The sequence below is a fragment of the Perca flavescens genome, chromosome 24 (genome assembly GCF_004354835.1).
Source record: "Perca flavescens isolate YP-PL-M2 chromosome 24, PFLA_1.0, whole genome shotgun sequence".
Lineage (NCBI taxonomy): Eukaryota > Metazoa > Chordata > Actinopteri > Perciformes > Percidae > Perca > Perca flavescens.
This window is the reverse complement of record NC_041354.1, coordinates 12476583-12493887: the sequence shown is the minus strand read 5'-3', so window position 1 is coordinate 12493887 and position 17305 is coordinate 12476583. Positions and strand designations below refer to the sequence as shown.

Genomic DNA, 17305 nt, shown 5'->3' with positions numbered 1-17305 from the left:
GTGTGGAGAATTCTCTCTCTCTTCATCATAATTGCGTTATTTTAAATTCATGCCCACCCTCTTCGAATCGAATCTGTCTCCAGAACTAAAGTTTAGGAACTGTTGAGGTGGATAATCCCACTGCATGGGTCACCGAACCTGACTCACTGGTACATATTTATTGATCATTGAAAAAAACATCCTGCATCAAATCCTTAAAAATGCTGTTTTTAGCCATTACTTGTCAGAGAAGCAATAACTAAAGTGTGGCACCAAAAAAAAAAAAAGCCTTAATGTACAGTGGAATGGAAAATGATTTATTGTGAATGACATATAGATCAAAACATTGACATCAATACATCTATATTTATTCATCCATGCTTTGTGGTTTTTGGGTCTGATTAACATCTCAGACAAATATGTAACATGGCAGTAAATAACTTGTGTCTTGTTGTGTCAGTAGTATGTCTCCTGTTCCACCCAACCTAGAAACCAAAAGAGACAGAATTAGGGACATCTTTTTTGGGAGGTTTCGCCTCACATTTGGGGTCTAAATTCTCCTTTTTTTGTCTTTCACAGACCAATCAAAAGAATGGATGACTTGATGGATCTAAAACAACTGTGACCTTAATTTAACACTCAGGCTGTAGGAAGATATCATCACTCATGTCGGCTGACAGTGATTCAAAGAAATAAGATCGGATTGGGGAGCTTAAGCAGGACACGCCCTGAATATCTAGAGCCGAGACTTTCTTTATGATGCCATTAAGAGATGTGTCCTGCAGGGACATGGAGGCTCAGGACTTTCTGTCTCACAGCTACTCATGACATGATGATAAAAGGTGAACTCTGACCTGACAACACAAGGAATTCTGGCTTGTGTCGCATCATTAGATGTGCGCACAATCAAATAACACTGTATTAGAAGTCAGTGTGACTCCACGGTGTGTATGCTGTTATTTAGCATCTTTTACCAGGACCCACTGAGCCCAAAGCTGCATTTTATTTTTAGGCCTTAAACAATATTATTACATATTCACAGAAGGCTAAAAAAGAAAACCCACTTGGCTGGAATCGTGGTGTCCACGTTTGAGTGATACTGTAAAACTGAATGTAGCCCAGATTCAAAAATAGCATTGGGCCATGAAGGCTACACGGTGGAAAACATCTTTGTTAAAATAAATCCCACAGAATGTAAACTGTGTCAGTTTAACTTTTCTGCCTGATTGTAGCACATTGTTCACCATGGATGGGCAATGGGATGTTCACTGATCTGTGCTGTGGGGCTCAGATGTAATGCACAGACGCACGCACGCACGCACGCACGCACGCACGCACGCACGCACGCACGCACGCACGCACGCACGCACGCGCACACACACACACACACACACACACACACACACACACACACACACACACAGCTGCATCAGAAGTTCTGCTCAGCTCCGTGGGTGGAACGAGGCAATAACAATGGTAGGGTTTAGGGTTGGGGTGGGGGTTTAAATGGTTTATTTAGCTAATGAAGTAGGAGACATAATTTAGAGACATGCGGTTTTCTTTGGACAGAAGCGAAATTTGATGTGATACAGATTATTTTGGTCAAAATGAAATGATCCTGTCCTCCTCACCTGCCCTACATTCACCTCCAAATACACAGAACAGAGGAAAACGTGCAATACAAAAGCTTTAACTGCCTCGAAAGGCAAAAAGAAGAGTGTGTAAAGGTCTTACCGCCTGGGTTGCGTCTGAGGATATATCTTCTGGCTTCGTCGTACACAAAGATGAGGAGGGAGTAGGGGAAGGCACAGAACCACCAAGATGGCCTAAGGTACGACACAGACACAGAGATTGAGCACACAGACATGGAGAGATTTGAAATGATACTTATTCGTTTCTGTAACTTGTGGGCTGCTTTTGAGTGTCTAAAAAGAGCCGTGGACAATAAAAATATTGTCAACTAACGTATTAAGCCAAATGTTTTGTTATTGACTGAACCTTTGCTGTAAATACGGCACATTTCTGCAAATCCTGGACTTTCTTTAGTAATAAGTACCTTTCGATGTCATATTTGAATACAAACTGAGACAGCGAGAACCTCCGAGGTAAAGACAGAAATAAAAAATAGAGAGAACCCAGTCACAGTCAGACAGAGAGGAAGAGAAGCCAATGTTAGTTAAACATCAGCAGTCACCCAAAGAGAAAGCTGAGGGGGTGGGTGAGGAGTTTGAAGAGACAGACAGAAGCAGTAGGAACAGATGAAAAGGTGGCAAGGAAGAAAGGAGAAGCAGTAGAGTAGAGGACAGCCCAAAACAATAATGAGGTGATTTCAGCTTGGGAGACTCCTGAGCTAATGAGCCCAATGTGCTTTTATTGCTTTCAATTGGTCTCTGTTGGGAAAAGAATCCCATTAGTACAGCAGCTTTTCTGCTTCATTCTGCCTTGATCACCTGTGTGTAAATGTGTGTGTGAACAGTGAATGGTGCCTGTGCTAGGGAAAAGCACTTTGAGTAGTCGTTAAGACAAGAAAAGCGCTATATCAATGCAGTCCATTTACGTTCAAACAATAACGAGGAGATTTCAGCTGCTTGTGGAACTTCCTGAGCTAATGAGTCTTTCTATTATGCTTTTTATTATTCTGCCTTTGAAATGTATCAGTGACACTAGATAAAATCTACCTTTTTTAACAAGATAATGAAGCTAAAACAGCACTGACTTAAACTTCATCATCTGGAAGTAGAAGGAAAACAATGTTTTCACACTGGCTGCACTGATTGGCAAGAAGACTTAAGTGTGGTAAATGACCATTTTTCTTCTAATTTGTGTAAATTCAGTATAATTTATAAGTGAAAAATCATAGTACCTGTATATAAGGTTGTGTGTGTGTTTTACTCACTTGAGAGGATACATTCTGAGGGCAACGTCCATGCCCGGGCAATATGACAGGAAGGCAGCCAGAGCTGTCTCCTCAAATAGACCAAAGATGAGGACACGGTTCCTGTGGAAGCAAAGAGTCAACACTGTTAGAACAATTCAACTAATATGTGTTACTTTATTAACCTGAGATCATTCTACGCTATGATGTTAATGTTATAATGACAACTCTTGATGCTATAAATATAAACCCCGAAGAAATATCTGGATTCCCAAAATAATTCTAATTATACGTTAAACAATTCACTCTCATGTTATTGACACTTGTGACGTGTACAGAAAGGTCAGACTACAAAAGTACCCTGCTTGAATTTATTGTGTAAGAGAACATGTGTTTGGAAGTCACTGTCTGTACTTTAAAGGTCTTCTATGTCTTTATACATACTTCATTCCTTGTTGCAGGATGGAGTTCCTCCTGGTCTTACAGATGATCAGATCGGCCCACTGGACCACCACAATACTGGTGAAGAAAGCTGTGTGACACGTGAACTCTACGATCTTTCTGCGCTCGTATGTCTGGTGAATACGACATTAAAAAAAGATTAGCTCATTTTCTTCTTCTGTTCTTCCCTTGAACATGTGAATGAACAAACCATTCATTTAGCATGAGCGTTACTGACCCACTGCTGTCCGTAGCTGTCTTCCAGGTCGTTAACATATTTGTCGTCCCAATTCATTCTGATCCCCAGCAGGTCCATGGGGAGGAAACCATTTTCAGCCAGGATCACAAAGTATGTGAAGAAGCCAGCCACGGCCTGCATCATACCTAACAAAGAAGAAGTGCACTTTGTTTCAAGGTTCAACATTTTCAAAAAGCAACAAAATAACAACAACCATTTGTTGCAACACCTAAACGTCATTTAGGTACCATTAGGCATGCTTACCGATCTGTCCGTAGGCTATGCTGATGAGCCTTTCATTCACCAGTTTGTCGGTTTTGGGGTTTCTGGGCTGTCTCTTCATGATGTCACTCTCAGCTTCTTCATAAGCCAGGGAGATGGCCGGGACCTGGGAGACAACAAGTTAACAAAAAAGGTATTTAAAAAAAATAAGTCAATTAAGTATTGTCAATTGCTTTGTCACACACATTTGAGTTTGTAACTATTTTTCCATGATAGAAAACTGTAAAGAAATAAGAGCTCACCATGTCAGTTCCCAGGTCAATACAGAGGATGGTGACGGTTCCCAGGGGCAGAGGGATGTTGGCGATGATGAAGAGGAGGAAGGGTGAAATCTCAGGGATGTTACTGGTTAGCGTGTAGGCGATGGACTTCTTCAAGTTGTCAAAGATCAGACGGCCTGACAAAAGAAATTAAGAAATTTATATTGCAAGGAAAATCAAGAGCTTACCATGATGCCTTTCGCAGTCTGTATTCCACATTTCTGCAGGTATAAGCCTTGGTGTAATTCTTACCTTCTTCCACTCCAGTAACAATGGAGGCAAAGTTGTCGTCGAGCAGGATCATGTCAGCGGCCTGCTTGGAGACGTCAGATCCAGCGATCCCCATGGCGACACCAATGTCGGCCTTCTTCAGAGCTGGAGAGTCGTTCACACCGTCACCTGTCACAGCCACAATGGCTCCCTGCAGAGAAAAGAAAGAAGCGTTAGGATGTCCACTGCAATGTGTATGTTTAATTCTAGTACTGCAGACATTTCTGAAAGCTTTTAATCCCAATGTGTGTCTGTGAAATTTTCTTAAATTTTCTTTGACGCTGACCTGTCTCTGGCAACCTTCCACAATGATAAGTTTCTGCTGAGGGGAGGTTCTGGCGAAGACGATTTCAGTGTGGTGTTGCAGCACATCGTCAAGCAGCTCTGGGCTCATGTCTTTCAGCTCACCCCCGTGGATAACGCAGGCCTTGGCATCCCTGGAGAGGAGATCAAAGCAGCATTAGGACAACTGTTGCCATTCCACATCCTGTTTTTGAGAGGTAAGACTGGGGTATAAGCAGCACAATACAATTCAAAATTATTTTTGAAAACAGACACCCATTGTAGAAAAGTATGGCATCGTCCGCAAAAAGCAAAATTTAGAAAAAAGTGCTCTACATCTTCAGGATTTTCTAAAACATTAGACCACAAATACATGTTTGATATTGTATCGGTCCCATGGTACAGGATAGTGTATTATTTTTAGCAGGCTCAGATTTAAAGATAAAATTAGGATTTTGGTATCATATAAAACTAGACTCCAAACAAAGAATTCAGTGGACCCAACCATGGCATGCTAGCTTGTCATCTCTAGAATAATTACAGTATGGAACTTTACAACCACAAGCTAGAGAACTAGGATATTTAGAAGAGATACAGCTTTCATAGGTATATTGACTATAAAGGGGTTTCCTGCAGTTTCCAGAACAGAAGTGATCCCCATCTAACGCTGGATAATGCAATTCTTGCAGAAATCTCCATGGATTATTCCATGGTGTTCCTCAATTTGGACCATTTTTATCAATTCTTAAGTGGTAAAAAATGGCTAAACAATTGTGCACCAAATCTGTGTAACAAATGGAACAACTTTTGAGACATGAGTGAGCGTGGGAATGTCTATCATAAAGTCATATCATAATGTACTAAGCCATTCTACATTTCACAATTCTTTTTTTTTCTTTCTGATTCATGACTAGAAAAACTTGACACAAGGTTCTAGGCTGCATGTCAAATTAAGCCTTGGGTTCCCAGCTCTAAAATTATATATACCACTATATAATTTGTGGAATTTACTGTTGACCTAAACATCCCCTGTTTCCCAGCCCTACCCCTCTAGAAAAAGGGGGTGGAATGCTAAGGGATTATCCAACAGGAATTTCCTGCATGAGGATTGTGCCTAGGATGACAGTATTTTTAGTGTATGTGTTTGGGGAAGAGTATTTCTGCAGCGTGACTGTGATCTGAACAGACTAAACTGGCTGATGAAGAAAAGTTAGGCCACCAGCTCAGAGACTCCCGAGATGTTTTTGCCTCCAGTGAATTAATGGCAAAAGCCTTTTTGGCTGAGTAGATTTCAGAGCCTTGATTGCCAACGTGGATTTAATGTTGCTCTATTAATACAAGTAGGGGCGGGAATCACCAGAGGCCCCACGATAAGGTATTATCATGATACTTATGTCACGATATGATATTCTGTGACATATTTTCTTCAAATCATGTGTTTGACAACATGTTTTATCTTAAAAGATACATTTCTCTGTTTTATTATTTCCTTTATTATTCTAGTAACAAAAAGTTAAATTCTCATGTGCCAATTTATATAATAAAAGATCGATACTTGGCATCCGTATACAGTACTGCCAGGGAAAATATCGTAATACTAAGCTGTATCGATCCCCCCCACCTCTAAATGCAAGTATTAGGAAGAACTGCCACGAAAGAAGAGACATGTTTAGAAGGAAGATTTCAGCTCCTGCTCATGTAAGTCATTTTAAGCATGGTGTTCATCTGCAACCAGAACACTCAGAACTAAGCTTTAGTAAGTGTACTGACCTGGGGTTGACTTCTGAGACTGGTACATTCAGGCGGGCAGCAATGTCTTCAACTGTCTCGTTGCCTTCAGAGATGATACCCACACCTTTAGCAATAGCCTTGGCTGTGATGGGATGGTCACCTGTGACCATGATAACCTAAGGGAGAAGAAGTTAAGTATAAACACAGAACGTGATTGTGGTTTTGGTCTTGAGATGATAGCTACATGTACTGTACCTGAAAAAACTACAGCTACATACCTTGATTCCAGCGCTCCTGCATTTGCCGACAGCATCAGGCACAGCGGCACGAGGAGGGTCAATCATGGACATGAGGCCGATGAAGCACAGGTTTTCAGTGGGGAAGTTCACCTCATCAGCGTCAAAATCAAAGCCCTCTGGGAACTGGTCATCAGGCAGGTTGAAATGGCAGAAACCTGAGTAAGACGGGAAGAAAATGCTCGTCATAAGTTCAAAGATGACTGTTTCTCGCCACACTAGTTAAAGACATGAGGATGTAGCTGTAGAATGGAGCTATGTTGTACCCAGCACTCTCTCTCCAAGTCCTCCCAGCTCAACGTAGGCATTCTGGAAAGAGTCTTTCAGCTCTTCGTCCAGAGGCTGCTCCTTGCCGTTCATCATGATGGTGGAGCAGCGGTCCAAAATCCTCTCTGGGGCACCTTTCATCACCAGCAGGTGCTTGGTCTCTCCGGGAGTTGAATTCTTGTGGATGGAGAGCTTTTGGACAAGGGAAAAACTGTGTTTTAAAACCTTGTCTCAATTAAATTATGATTTTATTTTAAATTATGTTAGTACTCATTTATCAAAAACTGGTCGATGGAAAATCAATAAATCAACATTTCCCTCCGAAACCACTGCAAGTATAGTCTTACAATGCTATGTTTGCGAGGTTTTTTACAATTGAAATCTGCATGATTTCGCCTCTCTTAGACAGGTGGAACCTTTTCCATATACATGTCAAATTTGAAAGCTATGGGGAACTGTGGATTGTTTACCTGGTATTTGTTGGTGGAGTTGAAGGGGATCTCAGCAATATTGGGGTATTTGTCTCTCATGCCGCGAACGGATCCACAGCACAGCTCAATACACTTCAGCAAGGCAGCTTCTGAGGCGTCACCGGCTACATCTCTCTGAGGATTTAAGCAAAGGACAAAGAGTTGGATTTTGACTGAAATTGTGGAAAATATTGCCCATTCTTTATATTATAATATTTGGTAAACAATTATTCTGCCTTATTTCATCCTGTTCCCATTGTGCAGTTTGAGAAAGAAAAAAACTTGTCAGTACTCATTGAGAAATAAATCAATAGGTCTGTGTGGCCACCTCTTCCTATAGCTGCAGCTATATATATTTCTGAAAATAATTATGTTAAGGGCTTTTTATAAAGATTTGTAGTGCAGTCTGGCGTCATTTCATTTTGTTGGATCCAAACAGTTTCTTGCCAAGTCACCTCATTGAACAATTCAACAATTTATTTTTCTCTTTTATAAAATATGGCATTACACCAAAGGCAAATGTTGGTATTTTCCTCCACTGGTGAGATGTTGTTACTCTTTTGTGGTGATCAAATATTACATGCAATAAGCTTTTCACCTTCAGGATGGGGACGTTGGTCTGCTCTGCCAGGAAGACGGCACGGTTGCAGAGTCCGGCGATTCTGGCCAGGGCAGCCCAGGTGGTAGAGCTCTTGTCAAAGGAGGCTCCACTCTGGTTCTCTGTGGTGTCGGCCTCGTGGATCTGGTTGTCGAACCACATGTGGGCCACGGTCATCCTGTTCTGGGTCAGGGTGCCGGTCTTGTCGGAGCAGATGGTGGAGGTGGAGCCCAGGGTCTCGACAGCTTCCAAGTTCTTCACCAGGCAGTTCTTCTTTGCCATACGCTTAGCAGTCAGGGTCAGACACACCTAGAGGCAGAAAGCAAGTGTTCATAGCTATAATATCTTTATTTTTTATTATATATGCCTTTGCATCAACTAATGATAGAATGAGACTCGGCCGGAAAAACTCACAGTGACAGTAGCTAGGAGACCTTCTGGCACGTTGGCGACAATGATACCGATGAGGAAGATAACGGCCTCCAGCCAGCCATACCCAAGGATGAGTGAGAGGATGAAGAAGGAAACACCCAGGAAGACGGCCACGCCCGTAATGATGTGGATAAAGTGCTCAATCTCTTTGGCAATGGGAGTTTTGCCACCCTCCAGGCTGGAAGCCAGGCAGGCGATACGACCCATGACAGTACGGTCTCCAGTGTTGATGACGACTCCTCTGGCAGTACCTGGACAGAGACGGAGATTTTTTGAGTGAATATGGGGTAGCTTCTACTTTCTTTACCATCAACTTTATTGTCTCCATACATTTCCCAGCCCTTTTATAACCTTTGTAGTTCATGAAATCTTTTTTAAGTTTAATTTCCTTCTAACTTGGACTTTAATCTTTTGAAAAGTCTACACAACTTCTATGTTGTCTGCTATTTGTTAGTTCTCTACCTTCAACACAGTTGGTGGAGAAGAAAGCAATGTTCCTGGTTTCCAAAGGGTTGTCGTTGGAGAAGTCGGGAGTACGAGTCTGAGGCTCGGATTCACCAGTCAGAGAGGAGTTGTCCACCTGAAGGAGTGAAAAGTAAAGCAAGAATGAAATACCATAGTTATCCAGAGTAGTAAAAGTGACATGATGTCTACCGGACAATGTGAAATAATTGTTGTTGGTCTTGGACAAAAGTAGGACAATAGAGGATGACACTATTTCCCGTCAGATGTTAAGCAACTTTAACCATGACTTACTGACATGGTGTGAGTACGTCATGATTAATTAGGGGCCGAGCAGCAAATCTGCGGGACCGTATTGTTTTTGCCAGTATTATTCTTCTTCTTCCAAAGAAATCCATCCACAGCAGCCATCTAAAATTCTAAACTTTAAAAATTCATAATAAATGCAGTCATGCCCATTGTCTACTCAATGTCATAAAGCCAGTTCACCCAGATAACAGCTCCCTGAGATCAGCACCAACAAAGGTTCTGAGTTCGAGGCCCTGGTGTTGCAAGATAATCATACTATATCTAATCAGGCATTGTACTGTGGACAACTGCACTGCATGTTTTCATAAAATACATTACAAGCATATCTATGTTGTCTAGACAAAGTGCACATAGCCTCAGTCTTTTGTAATGATGAATGCATTTGGACAGTATTTTAAATTCCTGCATAGATCTATGCAGTCCTGCACATTGTCTACTTAATGACATGAAGCCATTTGAGACATCACCTACCCAATAGCTCACTAAGCTCAGCACTATGCCTTCAGACCCACTGGTTGTGAGGTCAAGCCCCCAGTGTTACGACGTGACCACCTTCCCTACATGTTTTAGATGTGTCTCTGCATCAACACGCCTGTCTGAATTCATCAACTCATTAGTCTGTGTCCTAGGTTAACATCAGAATCAGCTTTATTGGCCAGGAAGGAATCTGACTCCGGTAATCTCAAAGTACAACACTTAACATATATACTTTGAGAGCAAAGATAACAGATGAACGAGCCACTGTGTATTCTGGCATTATGCTGTGGGGATTGGAAAAACAATGGTTTCTAAGAGGAGCTGTAGCTCAACAAGGTTGATACTGGTTACAAGAACACAGGAATAATGCATACATATGTATTATCTTATGTGCTGTTTGAAGCCACTGCTCCATAAGCGAAATTAATAACAAGTCTTTGAGGTACGGACCTTGCAGCCGTGAGCAGAGACGACTCTAAGATCAGCGGGGATCCTGTCTCCACCTTTCACCTCCACCAAATCTCCGACCACCACCTCCTCAGCGTTGATGCTCTTCTTCTCGCCGTCACGGATGACCAGGGCTTGCTACGAGAACCAAGATGAAATATATGGCTTTTTCAGGGCAATTTTTTAACATAATTATAGATGGTTTTATTCCCAGTAGCAAGAAACCAGATGATAAATGGAAAAACGAGCCATCAGTGTGGTAATGTTGATGAAGCAATATGGCTCCTTCTTGATATTCTATCATTTTGTCACAGTTGTGACATAGATATGAAGGTACAAGTCAAGTCAAGAGAAAATCACCTGTGGGACCAGGTTCTTGAAGGAGTCCATGATCTTGGAGCTCTTGGCCTCTTGGTAGTAGGAGAAGCAACCAGTGATGATGACGACAGCGGAAAGCACCACACCCAGGTACAGCTGCAGCAAGAGAGAGAAAAGACTTTTAGTCAGTTAATTTTTTTGGTGGCATTAATTCTTTAATTCATATCATACACTAACAAAGACCTCCTTACGTTATCGTTGGCCGGTTCATCTTCTGAGACAGCCTGGATACTGTAAGCGAGGAAGCAGAGGATCGCACCAATCCACAGCAGCATGGAGAAACCCCCAAACAGCTGGAAACGAGATAAAACAACGTTCAAGTTTCATGACTTTACTGGTTTTACCATCTGCAAAGAATCAAAGTGAATTTGCATTTCTAAAATTTGAATAACTTATGCAAAATAGGTTTCCTGTTTTGCATGCAAAATGTTGCACAGTCCCGAACTGGAATTTCAACTCAGAAGAAGTGACTTTTACCTGTTTACAGAACTTGACCCATTCAGGCGTTGTGGGAGGAGGTGTGAGGGCGTTTGGGCCATCTCGGGCCAGGATCTCTTTTGCTCTGCTGTTGGACAGACCCTAAAAAATAGACATAAAAAAATGACAGGTTTGACAGACTCTACAGCTTTGTCCTCATTTACTGGAGGACAAAAACTATGAAGGAATGACATGTTTTATTTGGTAAACAGATACACCACTATCACTTCAGGTGTTGGATTAAAGTTTGAATGAAACAACAACAAAAAAGAAACCACATCGACAGGAAGAAAGATGTCGATCACGTTTGTGATATGAAAAGAGGAATAATAGTGTGATCAATCAACAGTGGATACTCCAACTGGGTAACTACGTTCTTACGGTGTAAAAGACATGGAGAAGGAATTACGAGTAAAGTGTGACTGAAGGTCTCTTTGGGGCGGGAGGGGGCAGGTACCAGGAATGAAAGCAGCATTTTTTTTTCTTGTTGGTAGGGTCAATGAGACCAGTGTTCCTGCGTGAATGAAGTCTTTGTTTTGGGGCAAACTGATCAGATTTCAGTGGATAATCGGCATCAGTCAAGCATTTGGCCAGTGTAGGGCTGTATTGGGTTGTGTAATGGGATTGTGTGTGTTTGTTTTTGTGTGTGTGTGTGTGTGTGTCCTCAGCGTGATCAAAACATAAAAATTACATTTTGTGTTACAGCTTTCCTTTTACTGTACAATGTGACATTCATTGGCTTGTTAAAGGGTCAGTTCAACCACATCACAACATTTTCTCTCCTGCCCGTAATGGTAATCAGCCATGCAGATCGTTTTCATTTTATTGGAAAAAAAAATATGTATAGTGGTGAAAGCAGAGATCTCAAAAGGCAAACCAAGACTATCCGCATAGCCAGACACCCCTGGAGTTAGGGGAGAAAAATGCTATCAGTAATTTGGCTAAACTGACCCTTTTAAAATAATTTCCCCACACAATGAGAATGTTAAAATGTTCTGTCTCTTCACTACTTGCATAAAATAGTGGCAATTGGGTCTGTGCATAGTAAGATCTTCCCTGGCCTCTGGGCCTATCAGCTTCTGTGGCTCTCTCTCTCTCTCTCACACACACACACACACACACACACACACACACATGCAGGGTACTCACCCTGGTTAGGTCGGTTCCATATTTTCTGTGAAGTTCATCCAAGGTTAACTTGTGGTCATCCTATGGAGAGAGAGAGAGAGAGAGAGAGAGAGAGAGAGAGAGAGAGAGAGAGAGAGAGAAGAGAGAAAGAGATTGAGTTAAAATCCCTTTCATTTTAAAACTGCAGATATTATCTCCTTTGAGGATTAAAAACCCTAACCCTAACCCTGTCATGTCCTCCAGAGGGACACAGGGAACATAAAGATGACGAGGCAAAATCAAGTCATCTGATCAGGATTATGGATGCATAATGCCGGTCCATACAGCGTGATATTTAAGACGAGTCAAAGCAGTCATTCGAGTAAAACTGGAGTCGGCTGATGATTGAACATTCGCAAGAGCTAAACCGCCATGAGCTCAGTTAGTTACGGAGTCACCCAAGGCAAGGTGAGAGTTGCAGCAGACCTGCAGTTTTTCTGACAGATATGTGGCGCGTAACAAACGGAGCCCTTCTTAGTTCTTAGTTCAGGTTGTTGCAGACCTGTCCCAGACGGCCTCCGAGGTCTGCGCGGTTCAAACAGTTTGCCGCGAGCAAACAGTCCATCCAGCTGAATCAATGTCACCCAACTGATACACTGATGTGTGCTCCCAAGAATCCTGCTTGTGTGTTTTGACATTCAGGTGGAGCCCACCCTTCCAGAGCTGAACTCACGTCACCCAGTGCCAGCAAAATGAACTTGTTCGATGAATTGATTGGTGAAAGTGTTGCTTAAAACAAATATTGTTTAACAGCTTTGCTGGTATTTTGAAGGGGGGAATAATGCAAATTACAACAGATCTGATATTGAACAACCAAAGAACCCACACTGTGTTTGTTGAATAACGCCTACAGCGAGTCACTGAATAGATATTCTTCCTATGTCATTTGGATGATCTGCAATAACATCCCACTCTTGCCTTTCATTTGGTCACACTGTGAAACAACTAAGCATTGTAGTATTTATACAAATGCGAGCGAGCAAACATCCCATGTAAAGATGCTGCCGCTGGTTTATGCGCTATACTGACTTCACACCTGACACATTCTTGTTGAATGTGCTGTATTTCACCTTTCAGTATGCCATTAATAGCGTTTTATTACTTTTTGTGAAATAAAAGCTGCACCGCTTGCTACATCCTCGAAAAATGCAATTAGTTAACTTCACACGTATACATGGAAGGCATGTCATGTTGTAGCCGCCTGACTGCAATTTGAATCGTATGATTTAACGTTGGCTGGTTTTAGGAATACTGTGGTTATTTGTTTTAAAACAGACTCCTATTTTATGATCTGTAGTAAAAGCACATTTCCTTTAATAGATGGCAGCTTTTTGTCTCAGCTACTGTTAGTCCTTAGGGAATGAATAAAAGAATGGATGACTGAATGGTTGAGGGAATCAGTTCATACCACTCAGTGACAGTGTCCCATTATATTAGGTAAGTACAAGTTTACACTGACATTTTAAAGTCCAATGTTTCACATCCACTGCTTTGAGCATATATATATATATATATATATATATATATATATATATATATATATATATATATATATATATATATATATATATATATATGCGTACTTTAATGAAATTATTAATTTACATTATACTAATATGCTACTCAAAACCTTAAACAGTTAATAGACGAACTGAGTCCCTTCACATCCTCTGCTTGGAGTATATATGTACGTAGTAAATGAAATATTACATTTACATAGTAGTAATTTGACCATTAGGACTGGGGAGTCCTGGCCTGTTAATATATGATCTGAGTCTATTTACATTTATTTTTTTACGGTGGGTGGAGAAAATGGATGCAATTACACGGTTTTATCTCGACCGCCAACGTTTTGCATTATAATAAGCAAAGTGTTCCATGCCAAATGTGCCGTGGATAATGTGTCTTCACATGCACCACACCTCTGCTGCTTTTTATTTTTTGGACTGTTTGTCAGCACTTCTTTTGAAACCTGTCGAGGAAATTTCTTCACTAGCTTTCATGCTGCACGTGCTCATGGTTCTGTATTTAGCGTTTTCTGTCACGGACTTTGTCACATTCGATCGAATCACCTGCGGCTTTAAGTTGCTATGGGAATAGTCACCGTCTTTTTAGCTTGGACTTTGACGCCTCGGTTAATTGTATGATGGTGCAATAATGATTAACATGTCGGCTTTATGGGCTCCGTAGGGACCCACCTACGCTGTTATTACTGTTTTACTGCTGCTCAATAGTTCATCATTCCTGAAGATCATCAATACATGGCATTGAATCACTGTTGCCCCATTTTTTTTCTGAAACTTTCTGAAGACACAATGCAGTTTCAGCAGTTGGAAGACACACTAAAGACACCGCCTGCTGTTAATTGCAGTAAATGATATGCTAAGTTAGGGAGGTTATGGCGGACTGGTGTTAACGGTTTGATGTGGCATTGAGATGTCCTTCAGCAGGCCGGCAGGACTTTGAGATCTAGTTAAGACGTGCCGAGGTCAATATTCATTAATATGTCATCCGGATGGGGATTTTTATTGCCTGATAACCTGCAGCACTCTGTGACCTGTTGGGTGACATTGGGCAGAGGCCGTTGCTGAACAAACACGCAGTAATGAAAGGACGAATTATAAAACTGGCATTCGCATTCCGTTGTAATTGTAGTTGTAATTGTAGTTGTAATTGTAGGCGCTTTACTTTGGCGCGTCGGCAACAAACTGACGGCAACAACCTATCATTTCTCAATGACCTTGTGAAAGTCAAAGAGCAGTTGACGTCTATTATACGGCAAAATGACAGAAAATGATTATTATAACATCAAATCATTAGACACTTGGACATGTTCACTCGTGTCTTGCTTTGAGATGAACACCAGACCTGATTTGGCCTCCTTGTGAGCTGACCTTGTGAAGGACACTATGCTACAGAAGCCTTGTCTTTAACAAGCCATTTTAAGATATCGAGTTCATGGACGGACACACAACACAGTAGCGAGAGCAGCTTTGGTCAACTTCTTAAGAAGAGAGGAAGAATTCAAGTTGCAGATGAAACCTTCAAACACCTTTAATAAAAATGTATTTCTGCCTTTCAAATGAAACCGTTGTGCACGTTAATTAATGTTAAACAGGCGGTGGTATTAACTCATTTATTAGCCTCCTTCTCGTTGACGTGGGGATGGACTTAACGCAAGAGTGCCTCGCTGTTCTTGAAATGACCTCAGCCAGCTACAGATACAGACTGAGAAAAAGCTGACACCAGTGGAAAGTGGGGCCCTGTTCGACACAGGAAACCCACATAAACTTTGATGCATGCAATTTTACAACTCTGCAAATTTCTATGCACGCGAGTGCAGTTTCAGTATGTGCGTGATCCACAGACCCACAGTGAGCCACCCATGATCTGAGAATTTGAAAGGTAAATTAGAAGCAGAATAATTCATGTTTACCGCCTGCAGAAGAAAGGGACTATTCATGTTGTGAGAAACCTAAGACAATGATGACAACAGAGGCTCTCACCCAACACTTCAGCGTTGAAAACTAATCTAGATAAGCATGACTTAAAGTTAAGTATAGCTGTGAACTCCTTAATAACATGTGACAGTACATGTAGGAGTGTAAGTAGCAATCTTTAGGAAATATGAGGCAGACAGCTACATCTCATGTGACTAGCCGTGAGGTGAAAGCGCAGGTTTGTCTCTCGGCCTTGACTGTATCATTGCTGTGTCTCATGGTAGTGAGTGTGAGTGTGAGTGTTAACATGGCTTGAATGAGGCATTAAGTGTGAGGCAAACAAAGTGTATGGGAGGACATGGCTGTAAAGTTCAAGAAGGTCTTTCTATTCATGGTCTGTTCCTTTCAGGTGGATTTTGCAAGTTACAGACCACTTTTACAAAGTCACTTTTGAATATTGCCTTATTGAAATAGTCCAACGCAGGTACTTAAGGCAATTACAGACTGCTTTTTACGTTTGTTTGTGTACTCACCAGGTCAACTTCTTTCTTCAAATCATCCATATCCTTCTTTGCTTGGGCTTTCTTCGTTTTCTTGTCCCCACCGTCTGAAGTTGCCGCCAGTTTGTACTCATCTTTTCCTCTCTGGATTAAAGAAAGTGAAACAAAATAAGCTTCTGAATAAGACTGAGCACATGTGGCGAGTTTGCTCTGAAGCTTCCTTTTTTTAGTTGCCCCAAGCAAGAGCAGTGTCAACTTTGCTGTTCAAACATGCTGTAAAATATGAGTTAATCATTGTTGGAAAGATTGTGAATGATTCTCATAAATAATCTCCTATTGAAACGTTTGAAGGGTTCCTTAAAACTGTGAAGAAGAAGAAAAAAAAAAAAACTGTACACTGCAGATTTCGAAACTAAGGTACAAAGTACTTCAGGCAATCCACAACTGTCAGGCGTAACCAATAACTTGTGACTAAAACTTGCTTTGAGCTCAAAACATGAAATAACATAACCAGCTTAATCTGAACCTGAATCTAAAGACTCTTGGAAACTAGTCCAAAACATGTGACAAAGCTCCCAATACTTACTCCCAGCCCCATGGTTGCAATGCAAGTCTGAGAACAGTCAATCCAATTGTCTTTTTAAATTGCAACTTTCCTCCGCCTCTCTCTCTCTCTCTCTCTCGCGCGCACACACACTCTCTCTCTCTCTCTCTCTCTCTCTCTCTCGCTCTCTCAGCCCCGTGGCTTCCTGTCTTCTGCACAACAGCCCAGAGCAGAGGAGATAGGTTGCATGGCATTAGCCTACCTTTATACCCATGACTGGCTTACCTGCCCTAATAGGAGGAGTTTGGGTGGTGGGGGTGGGGGAGTGTGGGGGGGGGGGGGGGGGGAGTGGAAAGGGTTGAGGACAGGACAGGTGAGGAGTAGTGTTGGGGGGGGGTGTGTGTGTGTGTGTGGGGGGAGTAGGTGTTATTGGATGAGGGAGGGGTTACCGGAGGAGGGAGGCACTTGTGGGGGGAGGAGGGAGGGAGAAAGGGGAGGGGTAAATCTTGCTCAACTTCCCTGTTTTGTTCTCATCGCTTCCCGTCCTCTTCTTACTCATTTACTCTCCTTCCTCAATCCATTCCTCTTTTTTTTTTTTTTTTTTTTTCTCTCCATTAATTTCGACCTTTCCTCGCAGCAAGTAAGTGGACAACCAAACGGCCACGCCCCCCACTGTCTGTGTG

The 17305-nt window shown here is 41.8% G+C and overlaps 1 protein-coding gene across 1 annotated transcript; it reads right to left on the bottom strand.

The window, feature by feature from the left end:
• Positions 1-275: 275 nt before the first annotated feature.
• Positions 276-16837, bottom strand: LOC114550888 (sodium/potassium-transporting ATPase subunit alpha-1). The gene is made up of 23 exons (XM_028571850.1): positions 16665-16837; positions 16112-16222; positions 12121-12180; positions 10972-11073; positions 10686-10787; positions 10477-10590; positions 10120-10254; positions 8884-9001; positions 8404-8672; positions 7990-8298; positions 7392-7526; positions 6921-7113; positions 6637-6812; positions 6398-6534; positions 4632-4782; positions 4328-4496; positions 4058-4212; positions 3798-3921; positions 3534-3679; positions 3299-3429; positions 2876-2977; positions 1714-1805; positions 276-464 (listed from the first exon to the last, which is right to left on the bottom strand). The coding sequence occupies exons 1-23, from the start codon at positions 16674-16676 to the stop codon at positions 436-438; spliced, it is 3072 nt and encodes a 1023-aa protein (XP_028427651.1). The 5' UTR covers positions 16677-16837; the 3' UTR covers positions 276-435.
• Between the last annotated feature and the right edge of the window lie 468 nt (positions 16838-17305).

Bases quoted from the DNA above. Each gene is read 5' to 3' on its own strand.
- LOC114550888 (XM_028571850.1), bottom strand. The intron at 9,002-10,119 runs GTCCGTACCTCA...TCACTCCTTCAG, and splicing joins TCTCTGCTCACGGCTGCAAG to GTGGACAACTCCTCTCTGAC. The intron at 465-1,713 runs GTAAGACCTTTA...TTTGGTTTCTAG, and splicing joins CCTCAGACGCAACCCAGGCG to GTTGGGTGGAACAGGAGACA.